The 26,906-nt window shown below is 41.0% G+C and overlaps 1 protein-coding gene across 3 annotated transcripts in view; it reads left to right on the top strand.

Moving 5' to 3' along the window:
• The first annotated feature begins 450 nt into the window (after positions 1 to 450).
• Positions 451 to 26,906, top strand: part of BCAT1 (branched chain amino acid transaminase 1) — a 214,205-nt gene continuing 187,749 nt past the window's right edge. The window contains exons 1-2 of one of the 3 annotated variants that reach the window (XM_067695922.1): positions 461 to 607; positions 759 to 962. Coding sequence is in view for 2 of the 3 variants with exons in the window: in XM_067695920.1 (XP_067552021.1) it covers positions 602 to 607 (6 nt within the window). In the remaining variant the exon portion in view is untranslated. Of the gene's footprint in view, positions 608 to 758; positions 963 to 26,906 lie in introns of all 3 variants that reach the window. The other 2 variants (XM_067695920.1, XM_067695924.1) reach the window with 2 other exon arrangements.

Genomic DNA, 26,906 nt, shown 5'->3' with positions numbered 1-26,906 from the left:
CGCAGAGACACCAAAAAAAAAAAAAAAAAACTCAATAAATTTATCAAATGAAAGACTCTATCATTCATTCACCTAACCAAATTTAGTTAAGCATCCACACACACATTTGTGTTGATGGGGGCATGCAGGAAAGTTACTCTGGGGAGTGGAAAGTGAGGCGGGCAGGCAGCCAGCTAAGGAGGGAATGACAATCATGATCTGTGACCTGTTTTTCTCCTTTTCTTTGACATCCCCACATCAATGATATACGCACACCCAGGCACTAATTCAGGGGTTACGCGTTTGAAAAGCTGGCATCCTCCACCCCCAGGAGTGAGCGGTGGGTAAGGGTCTGGACTGGGCGCCGGGTCAGAATTTTCGTGCGCAAGAGGCTCTACCCACTGGGGCCCGTCTGGGGGAAACACAGCCTCAAGACTCTTCCTGCTGATGCAATCTGCAGGAGGGCCAGCGATAGCCGCTGCCAGGGTCAGTCTGCGAGGCGCCCGCCACGTGTGCCCGCCGCCACTCCAGCCACTTCCCCAGACTCGCGCCGCCCGGAACGCCTGGGACGCAGCGCCTTTGCCTCCGCTCTCCTCGAGCTGCTCTCACGGCCGACCGAACAATGAAGGTAACTGCTTATGATTCTGACTGTACTTTTACAAAAATGTGTGTGTGGATTGAGCCTGCGATTCCTCAAACGCACAGTTGGCAGAAAGGGGACGGAGGAAGGACCACACGGTTTCTTGCCACGCAAACATTTGCAATTTTTCCCTTATCAGTCATCGTCGGACAGGACCTTACATTCTTCTTCTCTTCAGACTTCTGCTTAACCCCCGCTCACAGGATGTACCGCCCGCCTCAAGCTCTTTCACAACTGCATTCGTGAACCGAGATAAAAGGCTGCTCGCAGCTCCTTCCCCTGCCTGTTTTGAAGCGCGGAAAGGAAGAGGAAGCTCTTCTCAATTTTCTAAGATGCACAGGAGGTGGGGAATTTCGGAGGAGAGGTCTGGGGGATGTCACTGGCTGTAAACGGGTTTTCTGCTCGGTGTTACGTTATAAAAGAGGGAGGTGCAGAACTAGGTAAGGGGGGCTGTCTCGCCGCTATTAAAACAGAAGGCTTGTCTTACTTTGTTTCTTGTGAATAGTCAAGCTTCTAAGAGTTACAAATCAAAGAAGCCTAAGGGCATCCTTTTATTCAAGAACACCCTAGGGTCTTTTATTCTTATGCTAATAAAGGATAATTAGCCCAGCTGCCTATTCCTTGGGAAGGTTTATGTGTAGAAATGAACAGATTTAAGGGTTCTGTTTTCCTGGTCCTACATGCTGGAAAACTGCAATGATATGAAAAACTGAAGGGCAGCTTTTTTAAAGGAAAGTGAAGGATGGGCAAGTAGTCCTGCCTTCTAACATCTTGGAAGTAGGAGATTCCTATATGCAGTCTGAACTTTGAGGAGAAAAAAAAGCTGAGTTTCAGAGTTTCCAAGGAGGGAGATAAGTATGGTTTTCAACTGGGCTTATCCACAACCCATTCCAGTCTACAGTTTCACTTACGAGAAATAATACGTCAATGGTGCCTTTTCACCAAACAAAAATTTCCACTATGATTAGGCAGGAAATGAGTGGAAACGTAGTTCTGTATTAAGAAGAGATATGCAAATGCGCCGCGGTGAAAAATTCAGCAGCCTTCCTCTTCTAGAGTTAAGACATTCTATTTCTGACTTGCTCATGCCGTCTACTTTCAGCTGAAAAATACACTTTGATTGAGTATTGAATTAGTGAGTAAAAGGAGAAAATTATGAGAATAAACAGTCTTGCTTTTCCAACTTTCCCCTGTACCATGTGGAACTGTGGTTGATTATCTGTATGTAGCTGATTATCTGTAAGTTCATGGGTGCTTTAACATGAGTCCGAAACCCCCTTCCCTTTTACGATGTACTTTTTATAACACAGGAACTGAAGATATCTTCAAGTAGTCTCATTTCTGTTTTCTGATATCTTACTAAGATTAAGAAAGAAATGCTTATGTCTTTTAGGCATGATCTAAGGAGTACTTAAGGTTCCTTTAAGTGTGTTTTTATTATTTCAAAAAACCTTTCTACTAATCTTTTACCTAAGTATTGCTCATACTTAGGTCATTTTAAAAAAAAAAAAGTTATTTGCACAAGACACCATGATAGGCTCTGTCCTCAGCAAATTTTCCAGACATGATCTTGTCTGGGAGCTATTATTTTAAGATGGACACTTACAGAATGGGCAACCGAGTGAGTAAAATAGCGTATACATTGAATAGGTTGTGTATAAAAATGGTAATTACATACTATAACTTACTGAATTAAGAGACACATATCTGAAAGGACAGAGATAAGAAGTCATTGGCAGGGATGCATGGTTAAATGAAGGGAGAGGGCTGTTTGTGTGTGTGTGCGCGCGCGCGCAGGGGACCCAACAGGACGTGGAGCAGGGAGAGGGGATTCACATTCCAGACACAGGATGTGGCCCCTCAGGCCAGGCTCAGAGATGCATAGCTAGTTAAGCAGGCCTAACAAAAGGGCATTGGTAGAACCTGCAATGGTGAGAAAGAAAAAAAAGAAAAAGGGAGAACAAAAAATGAGAGTTTAATTTTGGCCAATATTTCATTTAGTGAGCTTCCATAATAAATAACTTCATTTAATTTTAGAACTACAGAGAGAAAGGAAGATGAGTTAAGAAAATTTTCCATTTGTATGAAAGAATTGATCTTGCCTGTTAGCTCATTGAAACTGAGAAGGTCTAATCATTTGAAATGGGCTTAAAATCTTGTGAAAAAAAGTTGAGAACAGTCCTCTGATTATTACAGAGGTTTATGCTAAGAATTAAAATCAAGTTATGGTTTCCTTCAGTAGTTGTGTATCTCCCAATTATTTTCATAATTTTAGATGTTATCCCTTACATCAGGTCAGGACTTTTAGTTCTGTAGGGGAGGAAAAATAATTTTCCCTCTACCCTTCTAGATTCTTGGCTAAGAGATCCCTGTAATTAAACACAGCTTAACAGGAAAACAACCCCAGAAGTTTAATAACATGTATACATGAAAGATACCCAGGAAAACTGAGTCACAATAACATGTATACATGAAAGATACCCAGGAAAACTGAGTCACTCCCTGCAATGGCCCAAGCTATCGCCTTAAATATCATCTTCAGCTAAAGACAAAAGAAAGATGCTGGAGCAGTGGAGCAAACCAGTTATGGGAGGTTATCAGACAATGCACAGAAAATTACAGATTTAAGTCGGTATCTTCTTGGTACAGAGAGGGAGACACCCTTACAAATGGGGATTTCCCTTGTAAATGCAACTTCTACTCTGTTTTCAAATATTCTTTTGTGTCTGCAGCCTTTCAGAGACAATCAGTTCAAAATAATCGTTCTGCCAAAGAGGCATATTTTAGGGGTGATCTATTCTGCTCCCCTTCAGTTCATTATTTCTAATATTAAGAGATAGACCAGGGAAGGGTTGACCTAAAACAGATAGACTGCGGCAAATATTTCTCCAGCAAAGATGGGTTTGCTCGGTATCAGCGGAGAATTGCAATTCGGGGTTCGCGACCAAGGCCAGCCACCAGCAAGTCTCTGCACAGCAAGGAAAGAAGTCTTTATAGAGGGGAGGACATTGGAACGGCTCTAGTAAACAGAGTCCATGGCTTTTCACTGACCGGGTTGCTGCTGGAGTCTTTCTTCTTCTCGTTGGGCTCTGCTGTCATTGCGGGCCCGGAGAATTCCCTCTTCTGGGCTCCTGACTCTATTAAATTGAAGGTTCTGTAATTTTTTAAAGAAGTGCACAGCTGGATAGTATAACCTGAGAGGTCTAGGCTTATGAGTAAACTTTTTCTGTGCATAAATGAAGAGTTGTTTCTAAACTGTGGGCACTGTGAGAGTTCGGGTTAGTTATATCTTTGGGGGTTTCTGGTTGTTTGCTTCTCTGAATGGCCTCTCCTCAATGGGTTTAGAAAGATGAAAATGAAGAGTTTTCTCTGTCTTATTTTAGGCTTGGCAACTGTAATTCCTCTAACTAACAGATGCCACACTACGGAAACCCAGTGGAATGTTCAGCCTTATTATGCCCCAGGGGATTTAGTTACCCCATTAGAGTGAGAATCTGGTACCTCCCATGATAGACATCATTATCCCAGGCAGCCTCCACTTCCTGTATGGTACATCATTCTTTCTGAGCACAGGAGGATACCATGGCTGGTCGGCTCACTTTAGAGTTGTAAACGTGGGCAGCCTTTGTGTTGTAACTTTATCCCCTTAACAGCTGTCCAAATGCTCTAAACACTTAAAGTGACATATGGTAAACATTCCTACTGATGGGCTTTACTGAGTCTTTGTAGCCCATTTGGTAATACATGTCAGTGGCCATTCAACTAAGGCTACTGAAATTGGAATCCATGTACGTCAAACTTGGGTGCAACTCAAATGTTTAAAATGTTTCCAGATGAAGCATTTGGGATGCTCTGATTCCTAAACGTAACTGTAAATATTTGTACACATTTTAATCATAAGATCTAGTCTATGATTCGCAATGTCGGTTGTAAAGATGAAGCCACCGCAGAATCAGTCTTTTCTGTCACACAAGGGTTCATGATGTGTCAGCTGCGCCTGTGTTTCCAATCAGTCTTCTCAAATCTACAAGATGAATAATAGTACCCTAGAAATTGACTCTTACATCCTTAAAATAACTTAGAAACTGGATCACCTTCTTAATACAGTATAGCATATAAATATTTTCCTATTGTCATATAGGCCATGCCCCTTTTGTGGGAAAAGCCATTTTGCAAAATATTTCTCTCATGTTCAGTGATTAATGGGAGAAAGAAAATCTTAAAAAAAGAGATAATCATGCTCCAGAAATTTAGGGAAAAGATCAAGAAGAGAAGAAAAAGGAAGACAAGTTGAAAAAAAAAAAATAGAGGGAATTACATTACAACAAGCAATAATCAGGAAAAGTCATACTGAAAAACATGTGATTCTTTGTGATTGAAAAATTCACCTAGTTCCATTAATAGTCTTATATTTCATCTCAAAAGAACCAATTCATTAGTTTTTTAAATTTTGATATGTAGATCTGAATATTTGATCAATTGCATGTACAGTGTATCCCCTAGTCTGAGAAATGTTTTTGCTATTTTGACTGGAGATGGTTAAGAATCCTAGGACATAATTAGAGTTCAAATTCTGCTTGACTCCTTATAAATCTAGACAGAAGGGGCACCTGTTGGGATGTTCTAAACCAAACAAGCTACAAATGTCTCTTACGTGACCAGCAAAGACCTCAATGGATTTCCGGCATAAGGCCAAGGGTGGATTTGCACACGATGATCACTCAGCAGTTGTTAACATTCCATCTCTATTAAAGGGCAATTTTGCCTAGTACATTTCATTTCATTTTACCTGATTCAGATTCAAAGTTATATTGTTTTGATTTTAGTACTAGATATTAGCGCAGGAATCTGAAATCACAGTAAATGTTTCTTTGAACTTTGAAGATAAAAGGTAGAGTTAAAATGGAGCTGTAAGGTCACTTGGGGAAGCATAATAATGCATTGCTCAGGGATTCCATGGTTTTCAGGGTTAGTGAATGGTTTGTACTTGCAAGGTTAGTGTTGGTGTTCATAGTAGAAACACATCCAGGTTTTGGGAAGGACTTCTTTGCTTAACAAAAGTGAGACGCTTTATATTTTTAAATGCTATATAAGTTACGTAACATTGAATTGTAACCTCAAAACAGTCATATGAGGCTTCCCTGGTGGCGCAGTGGTTGAGAGTCTGCCTGCTGATGCAGGGGGCGCGGGTTCGTGCCCCGGTCCAGGAAGATCCCACGTGCCATGGAGCGGCTGGGCCCGTGAGCCACGGCCGCTGAGCCTGCGCGTCCGGAGCCTGTGCTCCGCAGCCGGAGAGGCCGCAACAGTGAGAGGCCCGCGTACCGCAAAAAAAAAAACAAACAAAAAACAGTCATATGAGGAAAGCATGGCGACTATTATTAACTCCCATTTTACAGGCAAGGAAAATGAAGATCAGAAAACTCACTTAAATTGTTTAAGATCACAAACTGCCCAACATTACGAGAAACTAGATATATTTGATTCCTAGTCCAGTGTGCTGTCTCCCTCACCGGTGGTTCTAGCTCTTTTTGGGTCTGATGTCACTTTGCAAATCTTAGAAGAATGGATAATCACCTCAGCAAAATGCACAATTACACATAGGCACAAAATTTTACATCTAAATTATTTATTGTTAAAACCAAGGCAATGCAGTCCATACAGCATGAAAGACTAGTGGAAAATACTGAAATGATCTAGTTATTTAGAACAGTGGAGTGCTACTGGCTCTTGCACCTGAAATCAGCTGAGATATGTAAATATATAAGCAAGAGAGCCACACTGCCCTTTGAATATTGAAAATACCTGCCTTTAGTCCAAAAGGCAAGCAATTATTTTCTTTGCCTTTTAGCAACACATGAGTTATCAGTTTCTTCTTTTTATCTCTTAAAGTACATAGTGTAGTGGAGGGAGAAAAAATTTTCTTCTTTCCTTTTAGGTTCATTTCCTGGTATCATGCAAATCAGGCTGACAAAAGACAGATTAGCAAGTGAAAACCAGAGTTTATTAGCTCTTGCAGCTTGCATACATACAGGAGAAACTCAGTGATGAGTAATTCAAGGGGTGGTTAGAACTTGGGTTTATATAGCATCTTAACAAAGAGAAACAAATTTGTAAAGGCAAACGTTTTAAGTTTCCAAGGGCAGCAAACTGTGGGAAGGTAAGTATATGGGGGATACTATTGGGGGAATATTTGTGCAGGTCCATCTCAGTACTGACTTTCTGTCTTCTTCATGGCTGTAAAACTTCTTCAGGAGAGGAGATTTTTGGCAGTCCTCTTTTCTCAGAAGTTTCTGCTTTTAGTCAGAGAAGGGAGGTTCCAGGAAGCCTTCCTGTTGCATCTGTTCATCTCATTTTGAAGTGCATGCATGGCTGTTTTTATTAAACAGGGTTAGTACACAATTTCTTAGCAGAGTTTAGTAGTTTGGGGTGCCTACCCTTCCCATTTCATTGGTAACTTCCCTACCCAAATAGGTCTACATGGCTATGTTGCTACCAGATGACCACTGCCTCAGCCGCAGCTAATTACAGCAAGGGTGGATATCTGGCCCAAGTCCAACCATCTTTCACTTCTTTCTTACTCTCTTATCCCCTACATTCAGATACCATATCCTGCGGATTCTGTTTTATCTGTTTCTGTATGTTCTCTCTTTCCCATTGCTGGTGTACTGATTTATGCTCTCATTACTTCCTGCTTGCATTATTTCAAAAGTCTCTCAACTGGTCTCAAGATTATTTTTTCTTAATTTTCCTAAAGCATTATTTTGATTATGTCATTCACCCACTCAAAATACCTCTATGACTTCACCACTGTCTACTGAACTGAAGTTAGTGCATGAGGCCTTTTTCTAATCTATCCTCTCTTCTATGTGGATGTGCTCCTCCAATCATTATGGAGGATTTGCTATTCCTCAAAATGAGCTTTTGCATTTCCATATATTCATTTCTAACTGCTTCTTCCTCATACCTCCTCCCCATTTGTGCCCTCCATCATGCCACTCACCATGTGGCTCAGCCCCCAGGCACTTTTTGAGAAAGTGACTTGTTTTACAGTAGAATGAGTATGGGTGGAAGATGGTAAGGTAAGAGTAGGGTTACCTTTTCAAGTCAGAAAATAAGATATTGATCATATCTTGCAATTTCTGCACTCACATTTCCTCTCTTCCGTGAACCTTGTACCATCATTGGGGCTCTTACAGATATTGGTTGAGGTAAATCAATGACCACTTTCTAGACTTCCTAGATCCAGATTAATTGATTCTGTTTTATACTTCTTTGTTTTCAAACAGCAGATACATTTTTTTCCACGTCTGGATTTATTTGAAGTCAAAGTTTTAATTGACTCCCAAAAGATAGAGGGTTATAAAACCAGACAACAGTTAGTAATTACATGTTTTAATGCTTATTGCCAAATTCAATTTATACAGCTAGTTTTTCCTGATTGATTTTTTAGGGGTGGTGAAACTGTACATAGATTGTAAGCATTCATTGCACACATTTCTGGGAAAGTTCATTCAAAAAGATGCTACATAACAATATGAACTGGACCCATGAAAATCATAAGGATCAAACTCAACAACGCCAGTCCACTAAATCGCTACCGTCTTCAGATTTACGCAGTATGTAAGGAGAAAGCGTCCCTGCCACATCCCAAGGAACTGACTTAGAATATAGAACAAAGTCATGTGTCTAGGAATGTTAACAAATTCCAATACTGTTTAACATGGGGATTTTGTTGTTGTTTGCAAACAAAGCAGTTTTTAAGCAAACTAATTAGTGCATAACAGACAAATCCAACAAAAGAGGCACTTAGAAGCAGTGTTCATTGAATATTGGAATTTTGAAAGAAAAAATCTATTAGGTCATTTTAGGCGTTTACTTCTGCTAAAGAAGGATTGTTCTTTTGAGTTTATTTTTCTAGCTTTCAATTCTATTCCACTTAAAAACCTAAAGAACCAAGACTTCTCAAATCTCCTGTGGACAATTTTGCCATTTACTATATTCACTATTTAAAAGTTTCCTGATAATTATTTTCCTTTCCTTTTAGTTCTGTATTCTATTTGCTCTAATTAGTAATGTCAGTAGTTCAGTGAATATGTAGATAGAGAATGTCAATAAGTCTTGTGCTCCTTTAATTATTTCATGCATGCCTCTTACATTAACACTGTGTCTGCTGGTCTACCGGCACCTTTCCTCCTCTTGACCAATGTTCTTAGAACATTTATTCACAGTAGTCCATCAGTCTACCATTTGATGTTAAAAGACAACTTTTTTTTTTTTTTGGCTGCGTTGGGTCTTTGTTGCTGTGCGCGGACTTTCTCTAGCTGTGGTGAGGGGGGGACTACTCTTTGTTGCAGTGCGCGGGCTTCTTATTGCGGTGGCTTGTCTTGTTGCGGAGCATGGGCTCCAGGCACGTGGGCTTCAGTAGTTGCGGTGCGTGGGCTCAGTACTTGTGGCTCGAGGGCTCTAGAGTGCAGGCTCAGTAGTTGTGGCCACAGGGTTAGTTGCTCTGCGGCATGTGGGATCTTCCCAGACCAAGGCTTGAACCCGTGTCCCCTGTATAGGCAGGCGGATTCTTAATCACTGTGCCAGGGAAGCCCGGACCTCATTCTCTTTTACACCTGATGAATATGTAGGTGACTTCCAATCTTTTCTTATTACAAACAATGCTGCAGTCAATACTCTCATTTGTATGTCATTTCACACATGTACACGTAAATACAAGGCACTTTTAATTAAACTAAGTATTAACAATGATGTTGAGCTATTAAATCTATCTCAGACTATGTAGTTAAGATAATGTGGTTGCAAATGACCCCTCATTCCCAGCATCCTAATGTTGTCTTTTGGGGCTTTCCTGGTGGCACAGTGGTTAAGAATCCGCCTGCCAATGTAGGAGACACAGGTTCAAGCCCTGGTCCAGGAAGATCCCACGTGTCACAGAGCAACTAAGCCCCTGCACCACAACTACTGAGCCCGTGCTCTAGAGCCCGTGAGCCATAACTGCTGAGCCCATATGCCGCAACTACTGAAGCCCACGCACGTAGAACCCGTGCTCGGCAACAAGAGAAGCCACCACAATGAGAAGCCCGCGCACTGCAATGAAGACCCAATGCAGTCAAAAAAAAAAAAAGAATGAGGTTAAAGGAAAAAAACAACTAATGGAGGAAAGAATGAGTGAGCTCTCTATACACAGATTAAAGGAAAATCTCCATGAGCCTTTTCACTGTATACGTTTGTACATTTGCTTTTTGACCATGTGAGTTTATTGCATTCAAAATTGAAATTAAAACAAAACAATGGAAATCCCTTGGAGTGGAATTAATTTGACTCTAGAGCTATTATCAAGGAAATCTGAAATTCTGGTTAATTCAGCACAATCAGTTAAGACCAAGGATATATTTCTTGACAAAATCTCCAAACTATTATATTTAATTATAACTAACTAAAAATTATCCTTTGCTGTACACCTGAAACTAACAACATTGTAAATCAACTATACTCCAATGTAAAATTAAATTTTTTTTTAAATTATCTATTGAGAAATCAGGTAAACATAATATGTACAACAAACTTTACAGTAACTATTATATTAAGAATACACAGGAGAGAAGATGGCCTTCTATGAGCCAGGAAGTGGGCCCTCACCATACACCAAATCTGCCTTGGTCTTGAACTACCCAGCCTCCAGGTCTATAAGAAATAAACTTCTGTTGTTTACAAGCCAAAAAAAAAAAAAGTATACAAACTCTTCTTGAAACCTGACATTTATAATGATGACTAGCAAACAATGATTGACTTGAGTTTCATTTAATTAAACACGTAGCTCTTACTAAGACTACCAGGCTTTATACCAGGTAATAGGCGAATGGAAATAATTCAAGCATTATTCATACTCTTGAGAAATTGCTCTATTCAGAAAGAGATATATAAAAAGTAACACAATAAAGTATAATGCGGGTTACAGCAGCAGTCTGCACAAAGTACTGTGGTACATGGAAAAGATTAGTCAGAGAAATCAGGGAAGGCTTGAAATCAGTGGAGGTGATGTTTGAGCAGAAGCATGAGAGAAGGTCAGGTGAACAAGGAAGTAAGAGTGTTTTAGGCACATACGTGGTCCACTTTCACCCACCCCCAGACTTCTGGACCTAGATTCAATCACTCATTCCTTTACCGTAAAAGACCATGAGGAGGGCTTCCCTGGTGGCGCAGTGGTTGAGAGTCCACCTGACGATGCAGGGGACACGGGTTCGTGCCCCGGTCCGGGAAGATCCCACAGGCCGCGGAGCAGCTGGGCCCGTGAGCCGTGGCCGCTGAGCCTGCGCGTCCGGAGCCTGTGCTCCGCAACGGGGGAGGCCACGGCAGTGAGGGGCCCGCGTACCGCAAAAAAAATATAAAAAATAAAAAAAAGACCATGAGGAAAAGCGTGCCTGGCCTCCCTTCCAGACCACTGGTAAATACAGAGGCCTGAGTACCCAACATCCTTGAGGAATGAACTATTAGAACTCACACCACTGGCAACCTTGCAGTCAGTTAAATTCACCAAATCACATTTTGCTCACAAAATGAGCAAATGGGGATCCCTGGTCAGGGAATTAGATTGTGCACGGCATGCGTGCACAATCTAATTCCCTGACCAGGGATCGAACCCGGGCACCCTGCACTGGGAGTGCGGAGTCTTACCCACTGGACCACCAGGGAAGTCTCCAGCTGGCTTCTTATCACCCTGCCAGCCTCAGACTGAATGTCGCTACCTCAGAGATAACCTCACAACCCCCCAGTGATTCCCAGTCCTTTAGAGCACTAATTACAATTTACAGTTATTTACTGGTGTGATTATCTGTACGGTTTGGGGATTGATATCTGACTCTCCCACTAGATCATACATTTCTTGAGGGCAAGGAGCATATCCAGTTTTTTTCCACTGTGTAAATGCATGTAATCCAATACGTGGCTTAGCATAAGTGGTTGGTGAGTGTGGTAAGCTGAGTAGTGAACCCCCAGTTACGTCTATGGCTCAATCCTCTGAAGCTTTTATGGTAAAGGAGATTTCGCAGGTATGACTAAGTTATAGCTCTTGAGATGGGGAGATTATCCTTGATTTTCTGGTTGGGGCCAGTGTAATCACAGGGGTCTACACAAGGAAGGCAGGAGGGTCACAGGAAGAGAAGGAGATGTGACAATGGAAGCAGAGGTTGGGGGGAAAGAGAGAGGGAGTAAGATTTGAAGATGCTACGCTGCTTGCTTTGAAGATGGAGAAGGGACCATAAGCCAGGGAACGCAGGTGGCTTCTACAAGCTGGAAAAGGCAAGGAAACAGATTCTCACCCTACAGCCTCCAGAAGGAATGTAGCTCTGCTGACACCTTGGGACTTCTGACCTCCAAAACCGCAAGATAATATCACAAAATGTATGGCGATTGGTTACAGCAGCCATAGAAAATGAATATAGATTTTGGCACCTAGAAATGGGGTGCTACTGTAACAAATACCTGAAAATGCGAAAGTGGCTTTGAATTGGGCATTGGGCAGAGGATGGAAGAAATTTGAGGAGTACAAAAGGAAAAGCCTACATTGTCTTGAACCGATTGTTAGAAATATGGATGTTAAAAGCACCGCTGATGAGGGCTCTGAAAGTACCGGAGGATATATTTATGGAAACCAGAGGAAAGGGGATCCTTATTATATAGTAGAAGAAAGCTTAGTGGGTTTGTGTATTACAGTTATGTGAAAAGCAGAATTTGTAAGTGATGAACTGAGATATTTAGCTGAGATTTCCAAGCAAAGTCTTGAAGTTGCAGCCTGGTTTCTTCTTTCTGATTATAGTAAAATGCAAAAGGAAAGAGGTATGTTGAGGGGAGAACTGTTAAGCCTGAAGGAACCAGGTCTTGATGGGTTGGGAAATTCTCAGACTCTTCGGATTATGAAAGACGCTCACGTGAGGAGATTCACCATTAGGAAAGCACGCTCTGGTTGAGGCTGAGTTAGGAGACTGTGGACATGCAAAGAAGAGGTGATGGTGCTTGGACTAGTGGGGTGGTGGTGGTGTGGAAAAGGTAGAGGAATGAGTTGGTTTTATTGGGACTTTGTTTAGGGTCTTTGGGGCCTGTAAATGGAAACACATGTTGCACTCTTACAGAGCTCCCTTTCCTGGCCACCTGAGCTCTCTGGCTGTCTAAACCCTCTCTGGAATGTTTTGTCTTAGTGTCCCTTGGGACCAGATCATCTTTTTCTCCAGAAATGCACTCTGGATTTCTCCCTGGACTAAAGGTCCAGTGAGGAGCGGTCTCTAGCTTCCTGCTCTTCCTCCACCACTCCATCAATGAGTCTTCCAGATGCCCTTTAGGCAACTCACTGGATCCACTTGGTCCAAGAGACAGTCACCATCACATCCATCTCACCCTGGGCACAGACCAGAGGGCGGAGCCATCTTGTCCTTCAGTCCTTGGGTAGCAGACAAGTTAATACAGTGTTTACAGGATTAGAGAGAAAAGGAGAGATAATAGTAATGTGATGGAGCCACCAAAGGACCCAAAGCCTGTAAGGAAGATAGAAATCTCTTGATTAAGAGATCCAAAAACTAGAAGAACCAGAGCAGCTGGTGCCCAAAGGTAAACAAAACTGAGATGTGGTGATATAACTAATAGCAAAGAAGGAAGAACATCCACACCCTTCCTCTCATTTCCCTCAAGATGATGACTTCAGATTACTATGATGCACTCACTGAACAAATATTTGAAGAGTACTTACTGTGTAAGCATCCGGCACTGCTCGAGGTCTTGAGACTATGAGAATGAATACTAGGCAGAGTCAACACTCTCATGGCACTCATAGGGAAAGGCCACATAACATGACGGTTGTGGGCAAAATCTGGGACCAGACTGCTGGTGTGTTTTCTTATCTATAAAATGGTGGTAATAATAGTCCCTACCCCACAGGATGCTGTGAGGATTGAATAAAATAACACATGTAGAGCCCTTCTATCAGAGGTTTGAAATAAGTACTACGTAAATATTAACTAAAGTTATTCTAATTTACTCTCATATGCTAACAAATAAAATATGTCAATTAGTGATGCAGTAGCAAGGAAATAAAATGAAGTGATGTCATAGTGATAGAGCTGAGGGGAAGCCAATACTAATTTATACTGGCTGGTCAGGGAAAGCCTCACAGAGAAGGTGAGTTTTGTGCTAAGATCTGAGTACCATGAAAAACCATGGGGTGATCTGGAGGTAGTGAGCAAAAGAGTTAGCTTACTAAACTTCCTGGAGTTTAGTGAGAGAGGAGAAAATTTCAAGATAGGGCCACATCATGAATACTCCTTTAAGCCATGGTAAGGAGTGTGGATTTTATTCAAAGTGCAGTGGATCATTTGAGCAACAGATGGAATTACATTTTAAAAAGTCACTGGTGAGTCAGATAGTATATTATGGTTACATTTTTTTCCTTACACAACCTTTTGTTTTTCCTGTAGTTAATTATTGCATTCTTTTCTTCCATTTGCTCACTTTACTACATATTTATTACGAATTATTCCCAACTCTCAAATAGCCTCTATAATTTTGCATAGATCAAGTGTATCCATTTATCTGTCAGTCCTTTTTTATTTTTCCTGGACTATTTTTTTTCTGCCACCCTTCTTGTTCTTGTTCCAATCTGTCCTGGTTTCTCTTCAGGACAGCTGCACAGCTGTCTTTCTAAGACTTCTCCTTGGCATCCTGTATCCTCTGTGTTAGGCCCCCAGATTTCTGAATCTCATGGCTTCCTCTTTCTTAGTTTACTTCCTCATTTGTGTGAAGCATATCCTTCAGTAGTTTCTAATTAAAGAGTATATAAGAGGTAAGTGTTTTGATTCCTTGCATGCCTGAAAATGCTTTTGTTTTATCACACTAGGTTGATACTTGATTATGAACACCTTTCTGAGTTAGAAATGATTTTGCATCCAAATTTTAAAGGAATTACTATATTATTTTCTAGTTTCCTGTGTCATTAATGAGAAGTCAAAGGGCGCTCTTATTTCAGATCCTTTTTTCATGCAACCTATTTTTGTTCTTTCCAGAAGTATTCAGGATCTCTTTTTATTGCTTGTGTTTGGAAACTTTACGATGACATGAGTCCTTTCATCCTAGGAAATTTTCTGGTCATATATCTTTTGATAATTTCTTCCCCTCCTCTTTCTTCTTTTCTTTTTCTTAATCTCCTATTTGTTTATTGTTAGACTGCCTTGACTGATCCTCTAAAAAAATTTCTCCCCGAATGTCCAATTTGGGAAGGGGGGAGATTTCATCAATGTTATCTTCCAACCTCTTCCTTGAATTAAAAACTTTTGGTCTTCATATTTCTAAGACCATTAAAAATTCCCTAATTATTTAAATAATAACATCATGTTCTTGTTTCATGGATGAAATATCTTTTTTATATTTCTGAGGAAATTAATTATAATTAAAACATTTTCTTCCTACTCTCTGTATTGTTCCTCCTCTATACCTCTTATTTGTTTCTGTTTTTTGGGAAGAGGGGGTTACCTTTCACATAGGAGGCTTTCTTCAAATATCTGGTGACCTGTGCCAACCCATTTATATTTAAGAATGAGGCAGCAAGAAGCCTCTGGGAAACTCTGTACACATGCTGGGTGCCTTCTCTGGTCCATTTCACAGTTTTATGACCACAGGGAAGTGACTAGGCCATTTCATTGGAGGATTCCCAAGTATCCTTAATTCTAGGTCTTTTCTCAGAGTGTTATATAGTTTTTTCAGGAAGAATCATCCAATCTGCATAGGACCTTCTGCCTATGTTTTGTGGACCACTGTAGGGAACTAGTGGTTTCATTATTTAGTGTGTGGATTTTCATTATTTTCCCTGGAAAGTGTTTAGATTCCCTTAAGCCTGGATCTCTTGTGGCTCATTCCTCCAGTGACTAAATCTCTCATTTCCTGCTGGAGTTAGGAAGACGTAGTAACCTGGCTGGGCTAGGTGGGTGTGGAACCCCAGAGGTAGGTGTATATGAACCTTATATGGGTAAGACAGGATGTTAAATGGGACCATGGTCTCCACTGAGGCTCTAGTAGAGTCGACCCTCCAAATCCACGACTCTACTACGTGGTTTTATATAAGGGACTTGGGCATCCTCGGATTTTGGTGTCTGAGGGGGTGTCCTGGAACCAATCCCCAGCAGATCCTGTAGGGAACACAGAGAGACAAGTACCTATACATTCCAAGCAGACATTTTTGATGTATCCAAAGAACTTCCTAAAGGACAGCAAGATTAGTTCTATAAACTTCTAACTCATTACTTATCTCCAATTTATATTTAACAGAAGGCTGGAGATTGAGCAGGCAGGGAAGAAAAGCATTACTTGGAAAAAAATTGTTGGCCAAGCAAGGTGTGCTTGGCATTTCCAAGCCAATGGGATACTCCCATCTCTCCTACAGGATCCTCACCAAAAACTTTGTGAGGAGATCAGTGGGTCCCTTTGCTGAAAGGGTCTGGAGAGGAGCCTGGAGATTTCTTGAGCGTACTTTATTTGTGTTCCCTGGCATTTGGGGGGTGGGGTATATACCAGTGTCTGACTCTCCCCTGGGTCAGTCAGGGCTGGCTGGTGCTGCCTGTGATGAAAGAGTCAAGAGAGAGGTCTTCAGAGGATGCAGTTTACAATTCCAGAGTTTTGTGTGGCAAAGATGCCATGAGCTATGAGGATTCTTAGGAAAGGAGCCATATCAGAATCAGCCAGAAAGGATCCTGTCCAAGAAGGATGCTTTCTGGGGCAAGGAGAGGCCAGCTGTCAGAGGCTGCTTAGGGGGTATAATGCCAGCGTCAGAGCTGAAGGGGCCCCATCGGAGGTGAGGCAGGGTGTGCACTACTGCGGAGAGGAACTGCAGGGCAGAGGTCTCCTTTGGTGGGGCGGTAAGAGAAGACAGGTGTGTGAAGCATCCACAGATGCCCTATGATGCTATTAAAAGCCAGCATTTGACCATTTGCCATGGGACGGGGTGGGAGGGCAACGCCAGAATACAATGGTCCTAGACAAGTCTGTTCCCGTTTCCTCTTGTTGCTGGTGCACATGACCCTGGGGGATCCAGAAATTGCAGCTGCGGAGTAGAGAGAAGATGGAACAAGGAGAGTGGTGAAAAAATAGGAGGCCACATTCCATGCTGGGTTTGGGGTGAGGGTTGATCAGGGAGAAACAGCCGTCAATGTGATGTGGAAGTTTCATTTCAGTTCATACTGGGTCTTTTAAATGCTTGAAAACGAGATTGGACTCATACTTAAAAGTGACTGGGAACACAACAGGATCGGCCTGGTCGTCTCCACATGGGAGCTAGGTTTTAAAAAGTGGGGTTGAGGGTGGTGGTGAGAGAAAAATAAAACTCTTACTGATTGTACTCATCCCAAGCTAATGCCATTCAGTAATGGTTATGCAGATTTTTATCAAAACTCCCTACTTCAGCTCTAAAATCCCTGGTGCCCCTCTTCTGAGTCTTTCTGAGCTTCTGTGAAGGAAATCAGATTTTCTTCAGTGTCGCCTTTGCAATGTGGTTTCAGTTCCTTCTAGGCTACAGAGTTGGTGATTTCTCACTTTCCGCTTTCTGCCTTCCAGAATGGCTGACGTCACTCGGTACTATTGTCTCCTATTCTCTTTCTCCTGTGGATTACACTTTAAAAATTACTGTTGTTTCAGTGAGTTTCTGGAATGATTGTGGAGAAATGGGCTTGTATTACACCACGTTTAACTGGAATCTCAGACAAATATTTTAAGGATAAATAATAATATTCTCAGTTTTCCCAGTACTGTTACGTAGAGCTTGTCTATATAAATCACCTTGAGTTCTCCTTTTTTTTCCCCCATAATTGGATTTTTGGTCATTTCATCATCACCAAAGAGCTGAAATTTTTCTTTTGTTTTTGTTTCTTTTTTTTTTTTTTTTTGGCCACACCACGCAAGTTGTGGGATTTCAGTTCCCCGACCAGGGATTGAACCCGGGCCCTTGGAAGTGAGAGCACAGAGTCCTGACCACTGGACAACCAGGGAATTCGTGAAATGTTTTTCAATTTAATTTTTTATTTTTACACAATCTTTAAAGGTACTTTCCATTTAAAGTTATTACAAAGTACTGGTTCTATTCCCCGTGTTGCACAACACATCCTTGAGCCTGTCTTACACCCAATAGTTTGTACCTCCCCCTCTCCACCCCTGTATTGCCCACCCACCCACTGGTAACCATTAGTTTGTTCTCTTATCTGTGAGTCTGCTTTTTAAATTTTATATTCACTAGTTTGTTATATTTTTTAGATTCCACATATAAGCGATATCATATAGTATTTAGCTTTCTTGAAGAGATGAAATTTAACTCAAACCAAATAACTATTGTTTTATGCAAAATTTTTAATAAGGGGATGAAGACTGTAACTCAGAGTTGAAGTGGGGTTTAAAGGTTGTATGTGTTTTTTAATTATTCTGTCCCACATTTTACAGACAAGTGAAAAATTTATATATATGTATGAATTTTTATAATTTCTCCACAATTTTTTTTTAGAGGACTTCCAAACCTACTGTATTAGGCAGGGCTCTCCAGAGAAATAGAACCAATAGGACATATATGGAGAGAGAGATTTAGGCTAAGGAATTGGCTCATGCGATTTTGCGAGCTTGCAAGTTCAACATCTATAGGGCAAGTTGACAGGTTGGAAATTCTGGTAAGAGTTGATGCTGTAGTCCCAAGTCTAAAATTTGCAGGACAGACCAGGTAGGCTACAAACTCAAGGAGTGTTTCTGTGTTGCAGTCTTGAGGCCAAATTCCTTCTTCTGGAAAACATAGTCTTTTTTTTTTTTTTTCCTCTTAAGGCCTTCAACTGATTCGTTGTGGCTCACCCACACTACGGAGGGTGACCTGCTTTACTCAAAGTCTGCTGATTTGAATGTTAATCGTATCTAAAAACTACCTCCACAGTAGTTTGGAGTATGGTGTCCCACAAATGGGCACCATAGCCTAGCCAAGTTGACACATAAAATTAGCCACCATCACACTTACTGTAGAGATGACAGAATATGCAAAACACAACCTGTATGTCCTTTATCTAGATTCATCAGTGGTTAAGCTTTTCATGTGCTTTAACTTTCTCTCAAGTGATGAATCATGTGAAAATAAATTCCAGCTGTGATGATACTTCTCACCCAAAATACTTCATGTCCCAGGAATAGGGACATTCTCCAAATAGCACACTTAAGAAAATTAAAATTACTGCAGTGAGATCATTTCCAGTCCATATGCTGCTTGTTCCAGTTGGCCTCAGAATATTTTTCATAGCTTTGTGTTTATTGGTTTTGTTGTTTACACGTTGCATTTGTCTCTTTCCAGCCTAGAACTATCCCTTTTTTGCTGCTGTTCTTTTTCATGACACTGTCTGTTTTGAAGATTTCAGCCAGTTGTCTTGTAGGATGTCCCCACATTCTGGATTTGTCTAGTTTTTTCTTTTGGGTCCAGGTTAAACCTCTCGGTAAGAATACCACTGAGCTGAGATTGTGTCCTCATTGCCTCCCATCAGGAGACACATAATGTTTGCTTGTACCTCCATGAACATGTTAAGTTTGATCACTTGGTGAAGGTGATGGCCAGGACTTCTCTCCTTGTAAAGGGATATTTCCCCCTTTTTAGTTTTAAAAATTTTTTAATTTTTAAAACTATTATGATTTTTGGCTGCATCACGTGGCTTGCAGGATCTTAGTTCCCCAAGCAGGGACTGAACTGAGGCCACGGCAGTGAAAGCACCAAGTCCTAACCACTGGACCACCAGGGAATTCCCTCCCCCTTTTTAATTAGTATGTAATCTGTGGCATGATACTTTGAGACTGTGGCTATCTCATTCTCCAGCCACCTTTCATCTGATGATTTTAGCATCCCTTGACTGATCTAATTATATTATTCGCAGCATTGGTCCATTGGCATTCTCATGTAAAGAAGAGGTTTCCCTTTCTCTCTCTCCTCTCTCGTAATTTGTTATTTTATTATAAGTTATTAAAAATTATAATATTTTTCAATAAATGCTCAGTCTAGAAAAGGGAGGAAATGAGAGAGTAAGTTACAAACATACCTGATTGAAAATACCTAGTATTCTAACCATGCCATCATTTAGACCAAAAAGCTACCTGTGCAAAATCAACTTGTATTTTTTTGTTCATTTTGTAATAAAATCTAACAGCGAATTAAACAAATTGATCAAGAGCCCCAGTAATTGCAGAGATGGATATAGACTACACAGACTGCTTTCTACTTTCACATCTGTTAAGTGCTCTGTGTGGTCTGAAGACTTGGGTTCTAGTACCAGCACTGCCTCCTTTTATTTTATTTTATTTTATTATTATTATTTTTTTTCTTTTGGCTGTGCCACGCGGCATGTGGGATCTTAGTTCCAACCCGTGTCCCCTGCATTGGAAGCACGGAGTCTTAACCATGGACGGCCAGCCAAAAAGCTGCCTCTTTTTAGATGTGACTTTGGTCAAGGCAATCTACCCTTCTGATATGCAGTTTGGTTATCTCCAAAGTGAACATGAGAACTTCACTTGGATTCTTCACGGCCTTTGCCCTCAATAACAACCTCTCCACAGTTGATCAGGTCTACTCCTGTGCATAAAAGGACTAATGAAGTCGATCTGAGATTGCTAGTCTTGGAAATGTCTACTGGCAAGGCTGGCCCTTGGTGTCTGGGAACTTGAATTTCCAGAGGGTTCCCACAGTTCCCTGATAAGAGTGGCTTACTGTACCTAAACTATTTGTACAATGTGCTTTCTGCCATACATCTGTTTCCTTCTGGGAGCCTGAAATTTGTTATGTGCTGGTAGAGGGTGCCTACATGGCCAGCCCCCGCTAAAAACCTCGGGCACTGAGTCTCTACTGTGCTTCCCTGGTAGATGACATTTCACACGTGTTGTTGCAACGCGTTGCTGAAGGAACAAAGCGCTTCCTGTGTGACTCAGCTGGGAGAGGACCCTTGAAAGCTTGCACCTGGTTTCCTCTGGGCTTTGTCCCATGTGCCTTTTCCCTTTGCTCATCTGCAAAATGGAATTTATAATGATAATAATACCTACCTTATAGTGTTGTTGTATGAAACATGTGTGGGATTAAGGGCCTGATATAAATGTGTCTGATGGACGGTGGTTATTATGATGCAGTATGTTCATTGTTTATATGAGGAACACCTTGTGTTTTGAGTGCATTCTCATGTCTTTTTGTCAAAGTAACACTGACACATCCGCTCACATAAATTAACTCTCACATCTTTGACTCATTTGGTGAGAACAACAGGTTCACACACCAGCTTATAAGGACACCTGCATCTTTCACTAAAATGTGTGTGGGGGTGTGTGTATGGGTGTGTGTTTCATCACTTAACAAATATGAAATAACTTGGGAGTTTTTTATGGTCTGAATGTGTCCCCCCAGCATTCACATGTTGAATCCTAACCCCCAAAGGTGATAATAGTAGTAGGTGGGTCCTTTGGAAGGGGACTAAGCTCTCGCGACTAGGATTAGTACTTTATAAAAGAAGCTCAAGAGAGATCCCTTGCCCCTCTACCACCCGGGACACAACAAAAAGTCTGCATCCCCAAAGAAGGCCCTCACCGGTCATGTTGGTACCATGATCCTGGGCTTCCTGCCTCAAGAACTGTGAAAAATAAATGTTTGTTGTTTATTAGCTGCCCACTATTTATGCACCCCTATGTTCACTGCAGCACTATTTATAATACCAAGAAATGGAAGCAACCCAAGTGTCCATCAACAGATGAATGGATAAAGAAATTGTAATACACACACACACACACACAGGAATATTATTCAGCCACAAGAAAGAAAGAAAGCTTTCCATTTGCAACAACATGGATGGAACTTGAGGGCATTATTCTATCTGAAACTAAGTCAGACAGAGAAAGAAAAATACTGTATAACCTCACTCATATGTGGAATCTAAAAACAAGCAAACAAACAAATAAACAAACAAGCAAAGCCAAGCTCATAGATACAGAAACAGATTGGCGGTTGCCAGAGGTGGGGTTGGGGGCTGGGCAAAATGGGTGAAGGGGGTCAAAAGGTACAAAGTTCCAGTTATAAAATAAGTAAGTAAGTCCTGGGGATGTAATGTGCAGCATGATAACTAGTTAACAATGCTGTATTGCCTATTTGCAAGTTGCTAAGAGAGCAGAACTTAAAAACTCTCATCACAAGAAAAAAAATTTCTGTTAACTATGTATGGTGACAGATGTTAACTAGACTTATTGTGGTGACCATTTCACAATACACACAAATATAGAATTATGTTGTACACTTGAAACTAATATAATGTTATATGTCAACTATACCTCAATTTAAAAAAACTAAGTTTTTTATATGCTCACACTTTTAAAAACATCTTTTTCTATGGCAGAAGGTAGAGTGTATGAGAAATGCAATTCTTTACTGCTGAGCCTAATTTTACACAGTAGATGGCTGCATTATTGTAAAGTCATAATATCTACTTATATTTTGTAAACTAATCATACTCAAATGCACAGAGTAAATTGCTTTTTAAAATCTGTACTCAGCCGTAAAAAAGAACGAAACAATGCCATTTGCAGCAACATGGATGCAACTAGAGATTATCATACTAAGTGAAGTAAGTCAGAAAGAGAAAGACAAATACCATATGATATCACTTATATGTGGAATCTAAAATATGACACAGATGAACCTATCTACAGAAACAGACTCACAGACACAGAGAAGTGTCGTAACTGCTCTAGTAAATGTAAGGTTAAACTAGCATCCCCAACCTGCAGAATTCACACCCCTGGGGATACAGGAAGACTTTCCAAAACAGTACACAGGACAGACAAGTGTTAGGAAGCCAATCATCTCCCAGGTTCTTAACCTTTATTTAACTCTTTCCCAAGCTCTGCCGGGAGGAAAACATCCATGGAGCAAGCATCTTGCCAGTTCTCTTTTCCCATCTCCCTTTTCTCAACAGCCTTCTCCCACGCTACAGGAGAAAAGCTTTTCTTTCATTCACTCCAAATTGCCCAGCAAACCACCAGAGCACAAAGAAATGGACGGTTCAGATGATGTGTCAATAAAACCTTTTAAAATTAAGTCCTGATAAACCCACTGTTGGCCTTCACTTCTTCGTCTTATTGCTGTTTCTCGTCTGGGGTGGAGAACGGCATTAGAAACAGGAAGTTTTGCCGTGTGTTGTGATAGTCTGAATTTGGACTATGTTTAAGATTGAGGCAGCAGGAGCAACGACAACTTTCGTTGAAAAGCCTTGCCTCTTCCATCCCCTGACTCTGATTGATGAATCGTCCCGCCTGGCGAGGAACATTGAAGAAGGCGGCCGTTATTCATCCAGGTGACAGACACACGGCACTGTTCCTTCTGTGCCTTATCTTTCCACATTAAAATGAGAGTATCTGAGGTTTATAGAAAGCACGCTGGAAACGACAGATAGACAAGGCGTGCCCTTGGCCTTTTCACCTCGAGAAAGCTTGATGGCCTCTCATCCCGTTTGTTTGCATTTCTCTTGCCTACTTGGAATGATCTCAAAGAGCAGGTGGTGATTAAGTGTCCTGTTTACCGTTCTGATAGGGAACAGCCAAAGGGACATATCTGAGAGAAGTTAGTATTTTATATTTTCTTGAACATATATTACACTCACAGGAAAGGCATTTTCATTAACTTTTTCCAAAAGTTCACTGTATTCCAAAATATCTAACTTTCCTTTGCTGTATATCTTTTGCTCATGTCAATCATCAACCACTCCTCATTTTTCCTACTTATCATGTACTTATTAGAATTAGTTTATCTTAATGGGAGTATGTTGTGGATTCTACTGTAAATAGTATACTTAACAAATATGTATAAAACTTAATACTTATCTACTTTGGTCGTGGCCCAAGGCCTTTTCTTTCTGCTGTTAATTTCCTCAAAGTAGATTAACTAGTACTCTTAAAAGCGGAGCAGCTGCTTTCGGTGGAAAACAAAATGTTCTCTAAAGCAATCCAGGATCTAATACTCTGGATTTAAAAAAACAAGCGTCAGTTAGGATTAATTTCTCCCTCTCAGAAGTTGATATGTGGTTCTATGTCTGTAAAATGCAATATTATAAGCATAATTGTTTCCAAACATGAAATGAAATGTCTTATCTTTCTACCTAGATTCTTCAGGTGTCTGTTTCTCTGTCCTTCTGTCACTCCTTTTTAGGGTACGTCAAGATGACTCTAGTGTAGAGACTTGCCATGCTAAGGATTTCTTCTGTGTATGAAGGAAAATGAGAAGTGCCCGTGAGGGCGAGAGGAAGGGCGGGAAGGGAGAGAAAGCAAGAGCTTCAGAATTTGCAGAATCCACCGAGCTCAGGAGTCTGCACTTTGTCTGCGAGCCCAGTGGTTTCAAGGTGGCTGTGTACCCCCAGGATGTGCAACAGAGACCACTGGGGTGTCAGAAGCATTGATTATATTTATGTTTTTTCTAACATGTAGGAAAAAATGAAATTGTACGTATATTTGACTCACATGGGTTGACATGGGCACCGTCTACTCAGTCCATCGGAGGGTCACAGTCACTGACTTTGAGCACTGAGTGTCCTGAGGCAGTGCAGGGGAAGGGTCTCCTGTGCAACCTTGAGCATCCTCTTTCAGCAGAGGGGGTTGTGACTGTGACAATTTATATGAGCCTGGTTAAGGGGCTTTGTAGATTATGTCAGCCAGTGTTAATTGATAATCCTTGAAAAAGGGACAACTACCTTTAACAGATTTCTGCAAACAGAATAAAACAAACACAAACAAAATTCAAAGCATATATCATCAAAGAGTCTACAAATAATAAATTCTGGAGAGAGTGTGGAGAAAAGGGAACCCTCCAACACTGTTGGTGGGAATGTAAATTGGTACAGCCACTATGGAGAACAGTCTGGAGCTTCCTTAAAAATCTGAGAATAGGGGCTTCCCTGGTGGCGCAGTGGTTGAGAGCCCGCCTGCCAATGCAGGGGACACGGGTTCATGCCCTGGTCCAGGAAGATCCCACATGCCGCGGAGCGGCTGGGCCCGTGAGCCATGGCCGCTGAGCCTGCGCTCCTCAACGGGAGAGGCCACAACAGTGAGAGGCCCACATACCGCAAAAGAAAAAAAAACAAAAAAAAACTGAGGATAGAGTTACCATGTGATCCAGCAATCTCACTCCTGGGCATATATCCAGAAGAGATGAAAAATCTAATTTGAAAAGATACATGCACCCCAATGTTCATAGCAGCACTATTTACAATAGCTAAGACACAGAAACAACCCAAGTGCCCATCAACAGAAGATGTGGAGATACACACACACACACACACACACACACACACACACACACACACACAATGGAATATTACTCAGCCATAAAAAAGAATGAAATATTTCCATTTGCATCAACACGGATAGACCTAGAGATTAGTAACTCAGACAAAGACAAATATTATATGATATCTCTTGTATATGGAATCTAAAAAAATAACACAAATCAACTTATTTACAAAACAGAAAAAGACTCACAGACATAGAAATCAATCTTACGATTACCAAAGGGGAAAAGGGAAGGGGAGGGATAAATTAGGAGTATGGGATTAACAGATACACACCACTACCTATAAAATAGATAAACAATAAGGATATACTATATAGCACAGGAGCTATATTGACTATCTTGTAATAACCTATAATGGAAAAGAATCTGAAGCTGTATACCTGAAACTAAACAATATTTTAAATCAGCTATAGTTAAATTTAAAAATATAAAGTATTAGTGATATAAAAATAAGGAAATAACAAAAACAAAACAGCTAATATTTTTCCAATTCTATTTATTTGTTTATTTATTTATTTACAGCTGCATTGGGTCTTCATTGCTGCATGCAGGCTTTCTCTAGCTGCTGCGAGTGGGGGCTACTCTTCCTTGTGGTACGCGGGCTTCTCTTTGTTGCAGAGGATGGGCTCTAGGCGCATGGGCTTCAGTAGTTGTGGCTCGTGGGTGCTACAGTGCGGGCTCAGTAGTTGTGGCTCATGGGCTCTAGACAGCAGACTCAGTAGTTGCAGCGCATGGGCTTAGTTGCTCCATGGCGTGTGGGATGTTCCCGGACCAGGGCTCGAACCTGTGTCCGCTGCATTGGCAGGCGGATTCTTAACCACTGCACCACCAAAGAAGTCCCTATTTTTCCAATTCTTATTACAGCTTCTCCATTATCCATATCCCGAGATAGAAATACCAATGATTTAATCAGAACTGACAAGCAGTGGGGCACAAAATTGTGGTATCATCATGAAGACTATTTAAAAGGGAATTCTATCTACTGTCATTAATGATTACTTAGCCCTTCTGTATATTTGGCCTGTAGGCAAGGATGGTAGACAAAAACCACCATAATTAGGAAGATATTTAAAAATGCTAATTATTTCATGTTTATCTCATCTTTTTTTATTCCTATTTTTGTGTATGACTTATGTATTAGGTTACTTTCATAAACGACTATATATGTTAGGCTTGCAAGCTGTTTTGGTTAACATTGCTATATAATCAACTAACCCAAAACTCTGTGGCTTAAAACAATGTTTTACTGTCTCTCATGGTCCATAGATTATCTGGGCTCAGCAGAGTAGGATTTTTCTTTTTTTTAACTTTTTATTTTATATTGGAGTATAGTTGATTAACAATGTTGTGTGGGACCACCCTGGCGGTCCAGTGGTTAAGATTCCATGCTTCCTATGCAGGGGGCATGGGTTAGATCCCTGGTCAGGGAACTAAGATCCCACATTCCGCATGGCGTGGCCAAAAAACAAACAAACAAGAAAACAATGTTGTGATAGTTTCAGGTGTACAGCAAAGTGATTCAGTTATACATATACATGTATCTATTCTTTTTCAAATTCCATTCCCATTTTGGTTGCTACATAATAGTGAGCAGAGTTCCCTGTGCTATACAGTAGGTCCTTGTTGGTTAACCATCTGAAATATGTACATGTCAATCCCAAACTCCCTAACTATCCCTCCCCCCCCTTCCCCTCTAGTAACTATAAGTTCATTCTCTTAGTATGTGAGTCTTAGCAGAGTACTTTTAACTTAGGTTTTCTCATGTGATTTCAATCAGTCATCTGAACGCTCAACAGGGCTGGACACTCAAGATGACCACTCACACGGCTGGCAGCTGGCGCTGAATGTTGGCTGGGAGCTCATCTGGGACTGCTCACTAGTGAGCCCGTACATGGCCTCTCCCTCATTTGCACTTCTTACAGCATGGCG

Source organism: Pseudorca crassidens, chromosome 11 (assembly GCF_039906515.1).
Source record: "Pseudorca crassidens isolate mPseCra1 chromosome 11, mPseCra1.hap1, whole genome shotgun sequence".
NCBI lineage: Eukaryota > Metazoa > Chordata > Mammalia > Artiodactyla > Delphinidae > Pseudorca > Pseudorca crassidens.
Note: the sequence above shows the minus strand (reverse complement) of the source record. Positions and strands in the feature narration are given on the sequence as shown.